The sequence below is a fragment of the Pseudochaenichthys georgianus genome, chromosome 9 (genome assembly GCF_902827115.2).
Source record: "Pseudochaenichthys georgianus chromosome 9, fPseGeo1.2, whole genome shotgun sequence".
In the NCBI taxonomy this organism is placed as follows: Eukaryota; Metazoa; Chordata; class Actinopteri; order Perciformes; family Channichthyidae; genus Pseudochaenichthys; species Pseudochaenichthys georgianus.
In genome coordinates, this window is record NC_047511.1 from 23,019,998 (window position 1) to 23,033,792 (window position 13,795).

Consider the following 13,795-nt stretch of genomic DNA (forward strand, 5'->3'; position numbering starts at 1 on the left):
AGTAAAGAAAGGCATGTGTGGGGTTTTTTGTTCACCCTGTTGATAAACCTAAACCCCCTCAGTGTGCATTAATCATATTCAAATGCACAGATGGAATTGCCCAGTACACATAGGTCCACTAGTATCAAGTAGAAGATGCATCACCTGGGACCCACTGCCTTCAAGCCTCCCCACAGATTCCCCCCGCTTCGCCCGGCAACAGGCCATGAAACTGATTCAAGTCGTACATCAGCCCAGCTGGATGGGGTGTTTATTATTACGACACAGCAAGGGAGTGACAGACGGAGAAAGCAACAGAGGGGAAGATGGCGGAGTGGTGGGAGCAATAGAGGGGGGGGGATTAAGGCTGGCAGGAGAGGAGGAGAAAGGGATGAGGGCAGTAGGGATGGAGGGAGGATGAATAGAGGAAGAGTTTGGTGCTGTGTAGTGCCCAGGGAGAGGACTGTGGCATTGTTGCCAAGGTGTCTGCCCGTGTTTTTTCTGTTCATGCATGTGTTTGCTTGTGTTCATAGTAGCAACACAAGGTGAGGGGCGAATGACAAGATCGAGAAGGGAAGAGAATATTGGTGGGTTTGTAAAAATAAAAAGGTAACCAGGCAGGAAAGGTGTGAGATCAGAAGACAGCGTGTGGTGTAGCTGCCCCCTCTGTCTCCCCATACTCCCCTCCCACCCGCCCTTGCAGTGTTGTTGATTAATGTGGGATGAGGCTGGCCCCGAAACAGAAGCTCTTTTCAGCGCTGTCACACCAGGGAGATGGAGAGGCAAACTGTGGCCAAGGTGGATTTAACCACAAACAAACACATACACACGCACACGCACACGCACACGCACACGCACACGCACACACACACACACACACACACACACACACACACACACACACACACACACACACACACACACACACACACACACACACACACACACTTTTGACCAGGAAGAGTGGATGAGCCCAGTGTGCCATCAAACGCCTGGTATCTGCCCAGAGAGCCTGCCAGCAGTAGAATGTGTCTCTGTGATGATTTTGTAAAATGTGTGTGTTGTATCTCTGCTTGTTTGCACAGTTGTCAGTGTTCGTATGGGTGCATACACACTTCTGTTTTTCCTTACCTGCACATGTGCCACGGCATTTTGTATGTGCATTTGGGAGATGTGATCAGAGGTGATTTTTATTACAACATTTTGAAAGTTTGAATGACTCATTTTAAAGTCATCACAATTAGTCTTACATTAGTCATGGCATATTGATTAAATTATTTCGAGAATTAAATGGCAATTTTGTATATCCTATACAGTATACACAGTGTATTCAGTGGTATCATTTTATAGGGAAAGAGCAGTTTCAAGCTAATTAAACCGTCTCAATAAAATGTTCAAGGGTTAAATTAAGTGAGCACATTTGAAATGGGCCTCTCTTGGAAAAAAGAACATTTGAATGAAACAGCTTTATTTTGTCAAATTATTATGGATCAATGTGTCACTTATCATAAAATGTTTAAATAATTTCAACATTTTCAGATTACATAAACATTACCCATTGTGTGCAGTAATTTATGAACAGCATGCATTGATTTTATGTTTTTAGAGGCCAGCAAATGTGTGTTTGCATGACTATTTTTCAAGCCTCGGTGTGTTTTACAACACTTCCCTTGATCTCAAACTCACTCGCAGCAATATCATCTCAGTAACAGCTAAAACACAAACCTTGAAGCCATAACTGGAGGGGCTGTTAAAGCTAACCACGCCTGATAAATGCTGAGACATGAATTCCACTCTCCCTGCAGGGAAAGCCAGTGAATTGAATGATGTCCACTCTCTGAGCTTAGCATGCCGAACCACAAAGGCAACGGAGCGAAGGTGTCTTGTTTCTCTGGTAAACAGATCTAGTGAACCAAAGCAGAAGAGTTTCCCCCAGGCTACCTAGATAACATCTCAGTGTGCTGTGACCATTACATCAGATCCTCTCAAACCATCAGTGACATCCTTCAGGACAGACTCTCCGCTGTTTAATTGTCCTCCTGTCTTTCCTATTGTCTGTCTGATCCTCTTTCTTGCCTGTATGATGTTCATATCTGATTCCTCTGGAAGACAGCTCCCAGCTACTCTACAGTTGGACCACTCTGGATACTTGAATGAAATACAAATGATGATAAAAACCACTTTGTGCCTTTAAATCTCGTACAATGTAGGTAGTTAACAATTAAACAAAGCTATTTATTTTTCAGTGGTATTTTTTTCACCAAGTCAGTCCAGCTGCTGCAGTTTGCAGATGTATTCAAACGTGTCTCATGTATTAGCTAAGACTAAATCGATGCATAGGACATTTTGCACATCAGAAAACCTCAGATTTAAAACACATGTAAAGTCCAAACAATCGAGTAGTCATTTGGAATGGGGGGATGGTGGGGTTTATGTACTATAAATAATATATGTTCATGTGTCTGTATGTAAACTATAGGCCAGCAAGACATACTTGTGTCAACAGAAATGTAAACCCGTATATTATGTCAAGATGTTTTGGTTTGTTTTATAAGAAGGCCTTTCTAGGAATGGGCATTGGAATTTCTTGCTATAAATTGGTTCATTGCATTGTTTAATTGTGCAGTTCTCTGTGTATATTGTGTTTGTCCCCATCAAACACACATTAAAGGAAATAAATGGGACATTTTCAGCAGCTGTATAAAGACAGCCGGCCTGCTTTTATGTTTGTCCTTGTGTTTGCCCGTTTGCCTTAAAATATTTATAATGTTTGTATACATTTTCTTTACCCGTTTTATCTGTATGACAATCCTTTCTTTTCTCTCCAAGTCTATCTTTTCTTGACATCTCTATTTTTTCCAAGACAATCATGACAGCTGCTCTTTTTTCTTGACCGGAGGTCATTAAAACTCTTTCTCGACGAGATGTTTTTGCTTTTCTTGAAGGAATCTTGAAACTATTCCAGACATGCCTTCATGAATATGGCCAGGCAAGCGTCTGTTTAAGGTTGAGTCAGGTTTCGTGACTTTGCCTTCAGAGTGTGTGTGTGGGTGTGTGTGTCTGAGAATGAGTGAGTGTGTATGCACGAAGGTAGTTAGGATTCTCTGCTTCTAAATCGAGCGTGTCAAAGTACACCTGGAGATAAAGACATAGGAGGAGGGCCTGCGCTGAGTTGTTAAAGTCATCCATCTATGTCCATCGCTTCATTGCTCAACCACCCCCCGTAGCTCCTGCTTGGTTGGTGTTGCACGTGGAAAATATCCCTGAGGGTGTGAGTAAGAGTGTGAAATAAGAGAAGGAGAAGTGTGAGGGAAGTATTGATGAAAAGTGCCGTCATGGAGGTCAAACAATGGGGAAAATCACCAGACAGCTGTTCATATCTCTGTATGTGTGTTTGTGTGTAAATGCATGTTCATTCTCACCTTGTAGGTTCGGCAGGATGGGTTGAAAGCATTAGTTCCACAAACAAACAAGGTGTCTTCAGTTTGCTGCAGGAGGACTTTAATGAAATTGTGACACTCGTCCTTCAGGGAGCGCAGGCCAGAAGAGAGAGAGAGAGAGAGAGAGAGAGAGAGAGAGAGAGAGAGAGAGAGAAGAAACGACGTCTGCACATTAGTTTCACATAGACACAGTAACACAAAACACCACATGTGGTTTACTTTCTTTCGAATTGCAACACATTGATTTGCACAGCTTTGTTACAAGGTGCAGTAACTCTAGAGGGAAAACAATTCAACTGCAATGATGTGAAGATTCTCACTGAACTGCATTAATAGCGTCATTGCACCTGCAGGGTCACAGTCTCGGTTAATGAGAGAGAAACAGAGGGACTGTCAGAAATAACATCTGTTACAGTGTGCATCACATAATGTGTGATTCTTTAAAGAAGTGTTTGGAGATGAATACGGTGACACTTGTTCTATAAATGAAGTTGAGGGGTGAAAGCACAGAGGTTTTAATGTTTGTTCGTTTTTACTTTACCTTGTGTTTCCCTTTCATTCGGCAAGTGTCCACATCAGCCTGTCTGGACTTCCATGTCATTTTCTAGAGAAAAGAAAGGTATAAGGAAAGGAGAGAAAGAGATAAGGAGAAAGCAAACAAGAAAAAATACATTACAGAGCTCAATAACCAATCTATACTGTGATCAATAATCATCATCTGAAATTCTCTATCATTGATTTCCCTAATGAGCCACCTGCTCTGGGGTGAAGCCCTGATTGGAGATCAGCTTACCTCCTTGAACTTCTAATTCTCTGTCAGGGTGGAGGAAATACAATACTGACCCTGGATCAAAAGGACAGATCCCGCCTCAGAGCTAATTTCTGTTGATTGATAGGCTGTCTATCCTTGTCCACACACACACACGTGTGCACACACACACACACACACACGTGCACACACACACACACACACATACACACACACACACACACACACACACTGCCTTGGCTTGTAGGTCAGCGCTGATCCGATGGTTCAGACCGCTGCCTACCCCGCCACTGTTGTACAACATATTGGGGGCTCGGCCACTGATTAAAGACCCTCGGTCGTCAATCAATCTGCACGTTTCCCATTGGCCTTTCATGTGCAGCCTGCTCTCATTAAGACCCACTCTGCGGGCTTTGACATTGAAGTGAATGAGGTGGAGGGATAGCGGGTTGTTGTATACACTAGAATAGCCTTGTTTGAATCCTGTTTGCATACATTATGTTAGGGTGAAATGATGGCAGTGAGAAGTGGTTGGGATGGAATGGAGAGGGGTTAGTACATTCGAGGGTCTATGTAAATATGAAGCGCTTTATGAATAATCTGAATATATACAATGCGATCAACTTCCTCTCTGCATCCATCTTGTCTTTCTCGCCCTACTGCAATTAATCTCATCCTGCCCTTTTTTGTCCTTTACCCTCATGTTCCTCCCCTCCTCCCTCACTTCCTTTCAGCTTGCGTTACACGCCCATCAGACCTTCCACTGTCCCAAAGAGGAGCGTGGATGACGCAAGAGGTTTGTGAGCTGATTGATTGAATAATCTTCTTATCAGGGTCAGAATGGCCAGCACGGCTCCGGTGAGTGGGTGAGTAAGTCTTCTGGCAGGCACACATACACACTCACGTGCAAACAAAAGCAAAGTGTGGCACTCCAGATCCAGGTTATTAGGGTTACGTTGTCAACCGCGACACACTGAGAACAACAAGTCCTCAGAGGCAGACGTCTCACTCACCTTGCTGAAAAAGATCTCATCACTGTTGGCAGTGTCTGTGTCCACCGTGTATATGTGATCCCTGCAATGAGTGAGGTAGGGCAGGAGAAGGAGGGAGAGAGATGAGAAGATAACAGTCAGACAGCAGCAGACAGTCAAAAGATGCAACAAACGATAAACCCATTTCTCTTCTTCCATGTTTCCCCCTGAAGGCAGCGAACAACGTCAGAAATAGGGGCTTTGTATAAACTTTGTTCAAACTTCAAAAAATGACAATAAACAAAAGGAGGCCAGAGCTATTTGCTCTGTCAGACAGAAACAGTCAACAAAGGTTTAGAGCGCGGTGGCGCAGGCCCCAGAACAAAAGCCTCTTTGTCCCAGAGAAAGGTCTTGAGGGGGGGGGGGGGGGGGGGGGGAGTGGGGGAGGAGGGGAAGGTGCCAAGTCACTCAGAGCTGTTCAGGTCAATTAAGCCTAGTGTTTGAGCCACAGGAAATCTATAGTAACACTCATTATAGCTCAGACAAGAAGACTTGTGTGTGCTGGCCTGGAAACATACAGACTTCTCCTGCATTACAGCGTTCTGCCATATAGGCCCCAGCAGGGCATATGGAAGACATACTGTAAAGCCCACAAGGGTTAACTACATCTCAGACAGACGGACCGGCTGGACCCGGCGTGAAGCTACACCTACTTACCGTGGAGAATTAGGGTGCAGACAGGGAGAGGGAGGGTGCTGTTGTGGGACAGAAGGTGTGAGCCGAAAATACAGTAAGAAAGGGGGATTTACCTCGTTTGAGAAACAAACGTGACCGTGCCAAATGATGTAACTGCTTTAATTTGTTGGAGATTAGCTGTTGAACGTGTTTTTAATCAAAGTGTGTAACAGTGGCATCGTCAGACTCACAGCTTAATTACGTTCCAGCTCCCCAACCTGCGCCCAGCCAGTCTGCCTGCCTTGCTCGCTCATTAACTAAATCTAATAAAGTCTTTGGAGGAACAGGCATCTTGAAATGAATCCACTTATATCGCTTTCCTGGGGGCCACCGCCATCTCCTCAAAGATAAAACACAGTCTACTGTACATTATCAGCCACAACGCTTACATTGAATAATTAATCTTTGAGAGCAGTGGAAATTAAGAAAACAGAGACGCTTCTCCGTTAAAGCCACAGGCAAAATCTCCGTACAATGTTTGCTTTGTTTTTCGTCAGTACTCCTTCCTTCCATTTCTACACTGACAATTAAGTATGCAACAATTGATGAAGTACAAAATGAAATATGCAATTGATATGACTATCTAAAACATATGACCATACATTCAATATTGCAATAAAACTAACCTATTGTCTTAATTTATAATTTATCCATTCCTAATTCCTAATGAGCAGAGCACAGGATTCGGACTCCTTTCAAAAAGCAGGATACATATCATGTGCCGATACAGTACATTTGATTATTTAAATTACAGCTGTAATTTGTCAAAAAATGAACCCGATCCCATCCAAGACAGTGAGGAAGAAACATTTAAATGGAACGAAAGGTGATGGCAGATAAGGGTGTTTGATGATTTAGTCTTCAGCTATATTTCCTAAAGTTCTCAAACTTGCTAATCGAACTTAGTCTATATCTTATTATAAAAATTCGAACTTTATATTAAAAAGACAAAACTTAATCAAAAGCTATTAAATCAGAGGATTACTTGGCGGATTTATTGTAATCCCGTGGGTTATTTTACAGCCCGCAATTTTGAAGCAGCTCATGAGCAATCTGTAATTGACTGCGCCATAATTTTCGACAGTAACCTTCCCCTGTCCTGTGCCTCTCCTCTCTTGTCCTCTCCTCTCCTCTCTTGTCCCGGTGCTGACAGTGACCTCGAGGGTTGAGGGCTTCCAGCCGCACGCTTTTTGGTTCCAGCTGAGATTAGAGGGAGCCAAGCGATGAGGCGTCCCTCAAACATCCTGACTAGAGATGGAGAAGGACAATGGAGCGGCTGTGTCTGTGTCAACACCAGCTCTCTAAACACACACATGTGCAAGGAGACCCCCCCCCCCCCCTCCTTTAACTCCAACATGCTCACACAAACACACACATGGACCCTTTCCCCTCTTCACCACCGCACCTGAACTCATATTACAGCACTCCCCTCTGGTGTGTGACTCACAGCTATATAACTCTCTTCAAGAGACTACAAAGGTGGTATTGTATGTTGTAGACCAGGGGTGCCCACACTTTTTTGGCTGGTGAGCTACTTTTGAAATGACCAGCTCACCGAGGTCTACCAACCCAAAATAATATCCCAAATTGCAAGGGTTGCTGAATAACACGTTTTATTTATACATGGGATAATAGGGCTGCAACAAACGACTAATTTGATAATCGATTAATCTATCGATTAATTGACTATTCGGACTATTACTGTATGCCTTGCACAATTTTTCAAACACTCTTAGCCATCAACTTTTAGATTTAGCTTGAGGTTGTTTTAGGCATGTGGAAACTAACAATGAAGACAATAAAGATGAATACTTGATTCAAAAATACATATATTATTAAATGTACTTAACAAATTGTTTACAAAACTAACATTGATTTTTAATTAAATTAAATAAATAATATTTCACATCAAAAGAAACAACAGTGTTTTAACAAATCGTATTAAATAATCTGATGACAGAACTGTAAACAGAATAGCTGAATCTTTAACAAACTAAATAACTCTGTTACCTCTAATCATTAACCCATGTTTGTATAATTGAGTTAACTCTGTGTGTTGCTGCTAGCATAACACCTGGCGTGGAAAAGTTACTTGGATGGGGCTACAGAGCTACGAGAAAGACAGTCGAACCCGGTGCATTCCTCCGTCTGAATGTGGTGCATTTTTGCTAAATGTTTAGACAAATTGCTCGTGTTACCGCCCTTACATGCTAAACTCTTATTGCACTTTTGGCAACGAGCATTGTCCACCTCAAGACGGGTAACATTTAACCACACATTGGAGCGCTTCTCTCCGCCATCCCAGCCGTGTGTTGCTGCATGTAGCAGCCGCGTGTGTGTAAACTGCACCGCCCCCTCGCACACGGGGGAGAGAGAGATCTCGTCTCGATTGGAAAGATCGATAATACACTGACCATAGACGCATTTGTTTTGTCTTTTTGCATGTTAGAAACTAGTTGGCGACACTAAGACTGCGGGATAATGTTTGTGTAGCAATAATACATGACCTTTCTCTTTCTCAACTTGCTACTCGGAGGGAAGTCGCTGTCATATGCCTTGTGAACACTCCAATAATTGGCTTGTTTGAGACAAGCGAGACCTGCGCAGTTGCGATCAACGTCTTGCTAGTGCGATGGTTAGTCATTTTGTCCGACTTGCTCTGGAGGCTCGCCTACATGAGACGTTGAAATCTCGCGGGACAAAGACGCCCGCAGCCTTGAGAGCGAGGCGCGGCGAGGCGGCACAGTTCCTCTCCACGGGCTGCGGAAGCGAAATGCTTGATGGGAAACGACTCGCTGGTATCTCGAGCTGAGCGCTCATTGGTGGTTTTTACCCCCTGCTGCTGATGAAACTCTCCGATACAAACCGGAGGAGCCAGGCATGGGGGGAGGTGGCAGAGACAGTGGGTGAAACTGGTAGGTTTTCGATTGTTTGGGGAGTTTATATCCAGTGTACTTCGTTTGAATGGACAGCTAGCAAGCATAGACAGTATATTTAGCCAGCATGGATGTAGCATGAATGCTTTGCTTTGTATGTCCGGGGCAGGACATTCATGTGATTGGTTGTTGGTCGCGTTGCTCGCATTGACTCCCCAAGCTCAAGACACGCCCACCGCCAAGCGGCAACGCACGCCGCCGTGTGTAGGGGCCGTCACTGTTTATTCATCATTCAATTCATTCTATATTTTATTCTGTCTATTGTGTACATTACTTTTCACTTTACTGCTTGTTGCACCTGGTTAGAAGCTAAACTGCATTTCGTTGTCTCAGTACCTGTAATATGTGCAATAACAATAAAGTTGAATCTAATCTTGAGCAGGAACAAATGTATTTACTTAGTACATATCTGACATTAACGATTAAACACATGTGTGCATTCTTTATAAATGCAAACCGAGTCAATTGCCGACTCCGGAGGTGGCGGTATGCACCTTAAAGTTGTTTACAATCCGCCAAAAAACCGAGAGAAGAAGAAGAAGAAGAAGAAGAAGAAGAAGAAGAAGAAGAAGAAGAAGAAGAAGAAGAAGAAGAAGAAGAAGAAGAAGAAGAAGAAGAAGAAGAAGAAGACGAAGAAGAAGACGAAGCCGACTCCGAGCTGTCCGACTTCAGGCAAGCTTTTTGAGACCTCCCCCGGCTGCGATCGGCTATTCTCGTCTACTTTCGAGGCGAGCCGCAACGCGTCTCAAACAAGCCTAACGGTATGTCCACACAGCAGCTTTTCAAAAATCTTGAAAATCTTGGAGCTGGAAGCTTGGGGATTTTTTGCGAGCAACGCGACCAACAACCAATCACATGAATCTCCCGCCCCCGACATACTCCGGTTTGTATCCCGTTAATAGTTCTGGTCGTAAAGAACTGGGTGATTTGCTACCGTAATTTCTCGTTTGGAATATGAGGAAATGAACTGCGGTCTGGTTCTCCCTGCTTACACACGGTTTGATTGGCTAGCGCTTCTACTGTCAGATTTGCATAAACGTGATTTGATTGGCTGACGCTTCCAGCTCAGCTTCAAAAGTTGAACATTGCTCAACTTTTGAATCCTGGAAATCCTGGAAATCTTCGCTTCGCTCCCCCACAATGCAGTTCGGCGAAAAGCGAGGCAAAGTGACGTCATCCCCATTCAAAGTCAATGGGCAGAGAAGCGTTGGAAGCGGTGGAAGATTCGCCTAAAGCTGCTGTGTGGACGTACCGTAATGCCTCTCCACGTTACCTTTCTTTGGCAAAGCGACGCTTGCTTTACAAATAAGGCAAATAACCTTTGAATGTGACATCACAAAAAAATATTCTTCCTCCCATTCTGGGTGGAAGTGGTATATTTTTAGCTTTTTGCTCGGTCCCGCACTCATTTTGTTGTTTGTCTCTTGTTTGTCGCTTTAACTTAATTTGAGTTTTCCCGGCACTTGACTGATTTTGTATCGCTTTGCATTCTGGGTTAACAGACTGGAAAGCGATAGGTCGCTTTTTCTTTCAATCAAGTAAACTCCTGAATTAAGTGGCAGGGAGGCCAAGGGAGGAGGGATCAAAACCTGTTTTGTCTATTTTAACGGAGCTGGATTTTTTTTTTATGAATGACTCGCGATCTACCAGCATTGCCCCCGCGGTCGACGTACTGGGCACCTCTGTTGTAGACCATTAACTACAAATCCAATTAAGTTAACGTCATTACAGACCATTTTCAAAAGCAAACCTGACATTTTAAAATTGATTTTCTCTTCCTGACAGCCACTGGTTTCCGTTTATCGATTGACCTATGAAAATCAACTTGCAGAGTTGCTAATCTGTTTGAAATACAAGACGCATCATAGGCAACAATAGATTGACTAAACTTCCTGGCAAAATGACGTTATTGTCGAAGTATATTCTGACATGTGACATCCTTACTGAAAGGCTTTGCATTAAAATAATAATAATAATTGGAGTTAGTTGATATCAACACCAGCGCTGAAACAAACACTAATTTATTAACTGATTAATCTGCTGATGATCATCTTGATTCATAGTTTAATCAATTGGTCTAAATAATGTTAAAACCCTCAAGATATTCAATCTGCAATCCCCACAGAGAAGCTGCAACAGGATACTTTTTGAAAAGTTGGTAAAAAAAAAAGATTAACAATCAAACTATTAATGTCCAATTGTACCAATATCTTTTAAAGTATCTGCCATTTTCTTGTTATGACTATTCAAAGCCTGAAACATACAGACAGCCTACTGATCTAGAGGCCTTAAACCGAGGTCAGATTTCAAGATAGTTCAAGCTCACTAAAAATAGTTCAGACTAAACAACTGACCGAGTTCACGCTGCTGTTCTGTTGGAGCAAGACTGTAGCAAAGATCTAAAATACAACCTTAATGCAGTTCAGAGTGAATATGATTTTGTTTTCTATAGAAAAATCTATTTGCATTACAGATGTGCAAATTAACATTTTACGTGTAATTTTTTTTTATAGGAATTAAACATATTTGAAGTGTTATGATCATTTGAGATCAGGTGAATTCCCATGTTTGGTTAAAATTCATAACAAAAGTGCAAAAAAACTCTTTGTAGTCAAAATACTTGTAAGTTAACTTAGAATTGTCTTCTGTACCATAAGGGTCAATCCATTTATCTATTGCATTAGTTACTGTTACATTTCATTTTCAGTGTTGAGTGATTTCACACTGGGCCAAACACAATTAACAGAACACTAATGTCTTCAGCCTTGAGACAATTCAAACTTCATAATGACTCTCTAGCAGGGTTTTATTGTACCTATGGATGGTAAAACAACCATCTCCGGATTACTTTGATACTGAAAAAGACCTAAGGATGTAATGATTCTCAGAAAAGCTAAACTGTGATAAGGATGTCCCTTTCTTTGACTTTTAAGCAGATTTATGGACGTTAATTTGCGAGGGACATTAAATCTCTTCCTCTGCACCCCAACAAATCTCCTGCACTCCCCTGGGGAGACTAACAGTCTCAAAAAACCTCAGACCTCTGCCAACCACTGGACCCAAATCGAATCGGTTTAAATGAGTCTCAGACTCAAATTTGTCTTGTGGAAACAGGTCTGTCCTTGGATACTGTTCACAAGAGACGTCATTTACTGAAATCCAACCAAAGATGTTTTGCTGCAAGCCCTTCTCATTCCCATCTTTGTCTCACCCTCAACTGTAGTCAATCATGCTCTGCACAGCACAGTGCTTTTACACAAAGAATAAGGGTCTACTGTTTTGTGGCTATGCTAGCAAATGTACAAATCCGTATGATAGTTAGAAAAACTAAATAACAAAAGCCTTTGACAACCAACAAGTGCAGAACATTGTGAATCACTTGTCGGGGGCTTTGCATTTCCCGAAATTCACTGAGTAGGACGGAAGGTATGCGAATATCCTCTTAGACAGAAATATGGAGTCACTGTAATAGGATGAATACAGACACAGAAAGAGCTGAATGATCAAGACAAGACAGTTGACCAAGTGAGCATGGGCAAGAGTGTGAGATAGTGTACAGGGGTCTCCGTCGGACATGGAGCCATGCGTAACCATGAGAACACAGGGGCTTTGTGGGGAAGAATGTCGTTTTCATAACAGCGCATTTCTTCTGGGGTAACTGAGGGCCAGCTGTGTCCATCTGCAGGGCCTTTGTCAAACTATCTAGTACTTCTTTAGCAGTAAAGAGAGGAACCGATTAGCATGCACCCCACACCTTTTGCCACCACCCCTCTTTCCACAAACTAAATGCCTGCACGTCCAACCTCCTCTCCACCTCCCACCCTTTTTTCTATCTCATCACCCTCTTCACCCATAGGCCTCTCTGTTCATAACTGGATCATCAGTGGTGGAGGAGGGTCCATTGTGCATTGTCTTTGCATCCCCTAGTTCAAATCCCCTTAACAAAGTGGATGGGAGGGATTGGGGACTCCAGCAGGCACCTCTGGGCTGTGAGGCCAGTTGCTGAGGTTCTGAATGGGCTGAGGGCACGGAGAGGCCCTCGCTGATGTGATGGCATGAAATACAACAAGCCAGAGTTCACTCACCCCCAAGTTGAGGCAGGTTGTTCTTTTCGAAGGTTGAGATTCTCATTATGTTTTTCTACATTCTCTGCACATCCCCTCTTGTGAGTTTGTGCATATGAGTGTATGTGTGTGTGTGTGTGTGTGTGTGTGTGTGTGTGTGTGTGTGTGTGTGTGTGTGTGTGTGTGTGTGTGTGTGTGTGTGTGTGTGTGTGTGTGTGTGTGTGTGTGTGTGTGTGTGTGTGTGTGTGTGTGTGTGTGTGTGTGTGTGTGTGTGTGTGTGTGTGTGTGTGTGTGTGTGTGTGTGTGTGTGTGTGTGTGTGTGTGTTTGTGTGGCTGGGTCAGTGGGGTGAGGGGAATGTTTTGAGCCTGCACACTTAACGCAGTTAGGCAGGCATGAATACTAACTGCATAAAAGATGTGGTTCATTTTACATTTATTGATTGAAATCTATCCAGTAGTCTCAAAATATGCTTCAAATCTTCAGTTTTTTGCAAGAGATCCCAGTAAGTGGATAAGTAATTTTTACTCTGAGGTTAGTAATGTGCTTTCCAATAACTTAATTTGTGCCAATAAATTAATGACGTGCACAACAACTAAGAGCGCATGCCCTTCAGCAATATTCCTAACATTTTAACACATGGTAACGAGATGTGATGGATTACCACCATGTTTTATAATTCACCATACCCTCAATATATCCAAATATCTCGATATTTAGAACAGATTTTAAATTGCCTGACAACTTTTAATTTGCATTGCATTGACATTAGGCTAAACACTGTTCTATGTGCACCTGATAGCAGCCAGTAATGCGGAAACAATATTTAAAGTATATAGCTGTCTAAAACTAGTTTCCAGGGTATAAATAACGGTAAATAATTAAATCAATGAAATAAACTAG

At 42.7% G+C, this 13,795-nt stretch overlaps 1 protein-coding gene across 3 annotated transcripts in view; it reads right to left on the reverse strand.

The window, feature by feature from the left end:
• The window catches only part of sema6a (sema domain, transmembrane domain (TM), and cytoplasmic domain, (semaphorin) 6A), a 110,307-nt gene that overhangs the window by 46,068 nt on the left and 50,444 nt on the right, over positions 1-13,795 (reverse strand). For all 3 annotated transcript variants that reach the window (XM_034090903.2, XM_034090901.2, XM_071204362.1), the window contains 3 exons: positions 5,202-5,262; positions 3,961-4,023; positions 3,402-3,503 (listed from right to left, as the gene is read on the reverse strand). In XM_034090903.2, coding sequence (XP_033946794.1) covers positions 3,402-3,503; positions 3,961-4,023; positions 5,202-5,262 — 226 coding nt within the window. The remainder of the gene's footprint in view (positions 1-3,401; positions 3,504-3,960; positions 4,024-5,201; positions 5,263-13,795) is intronic.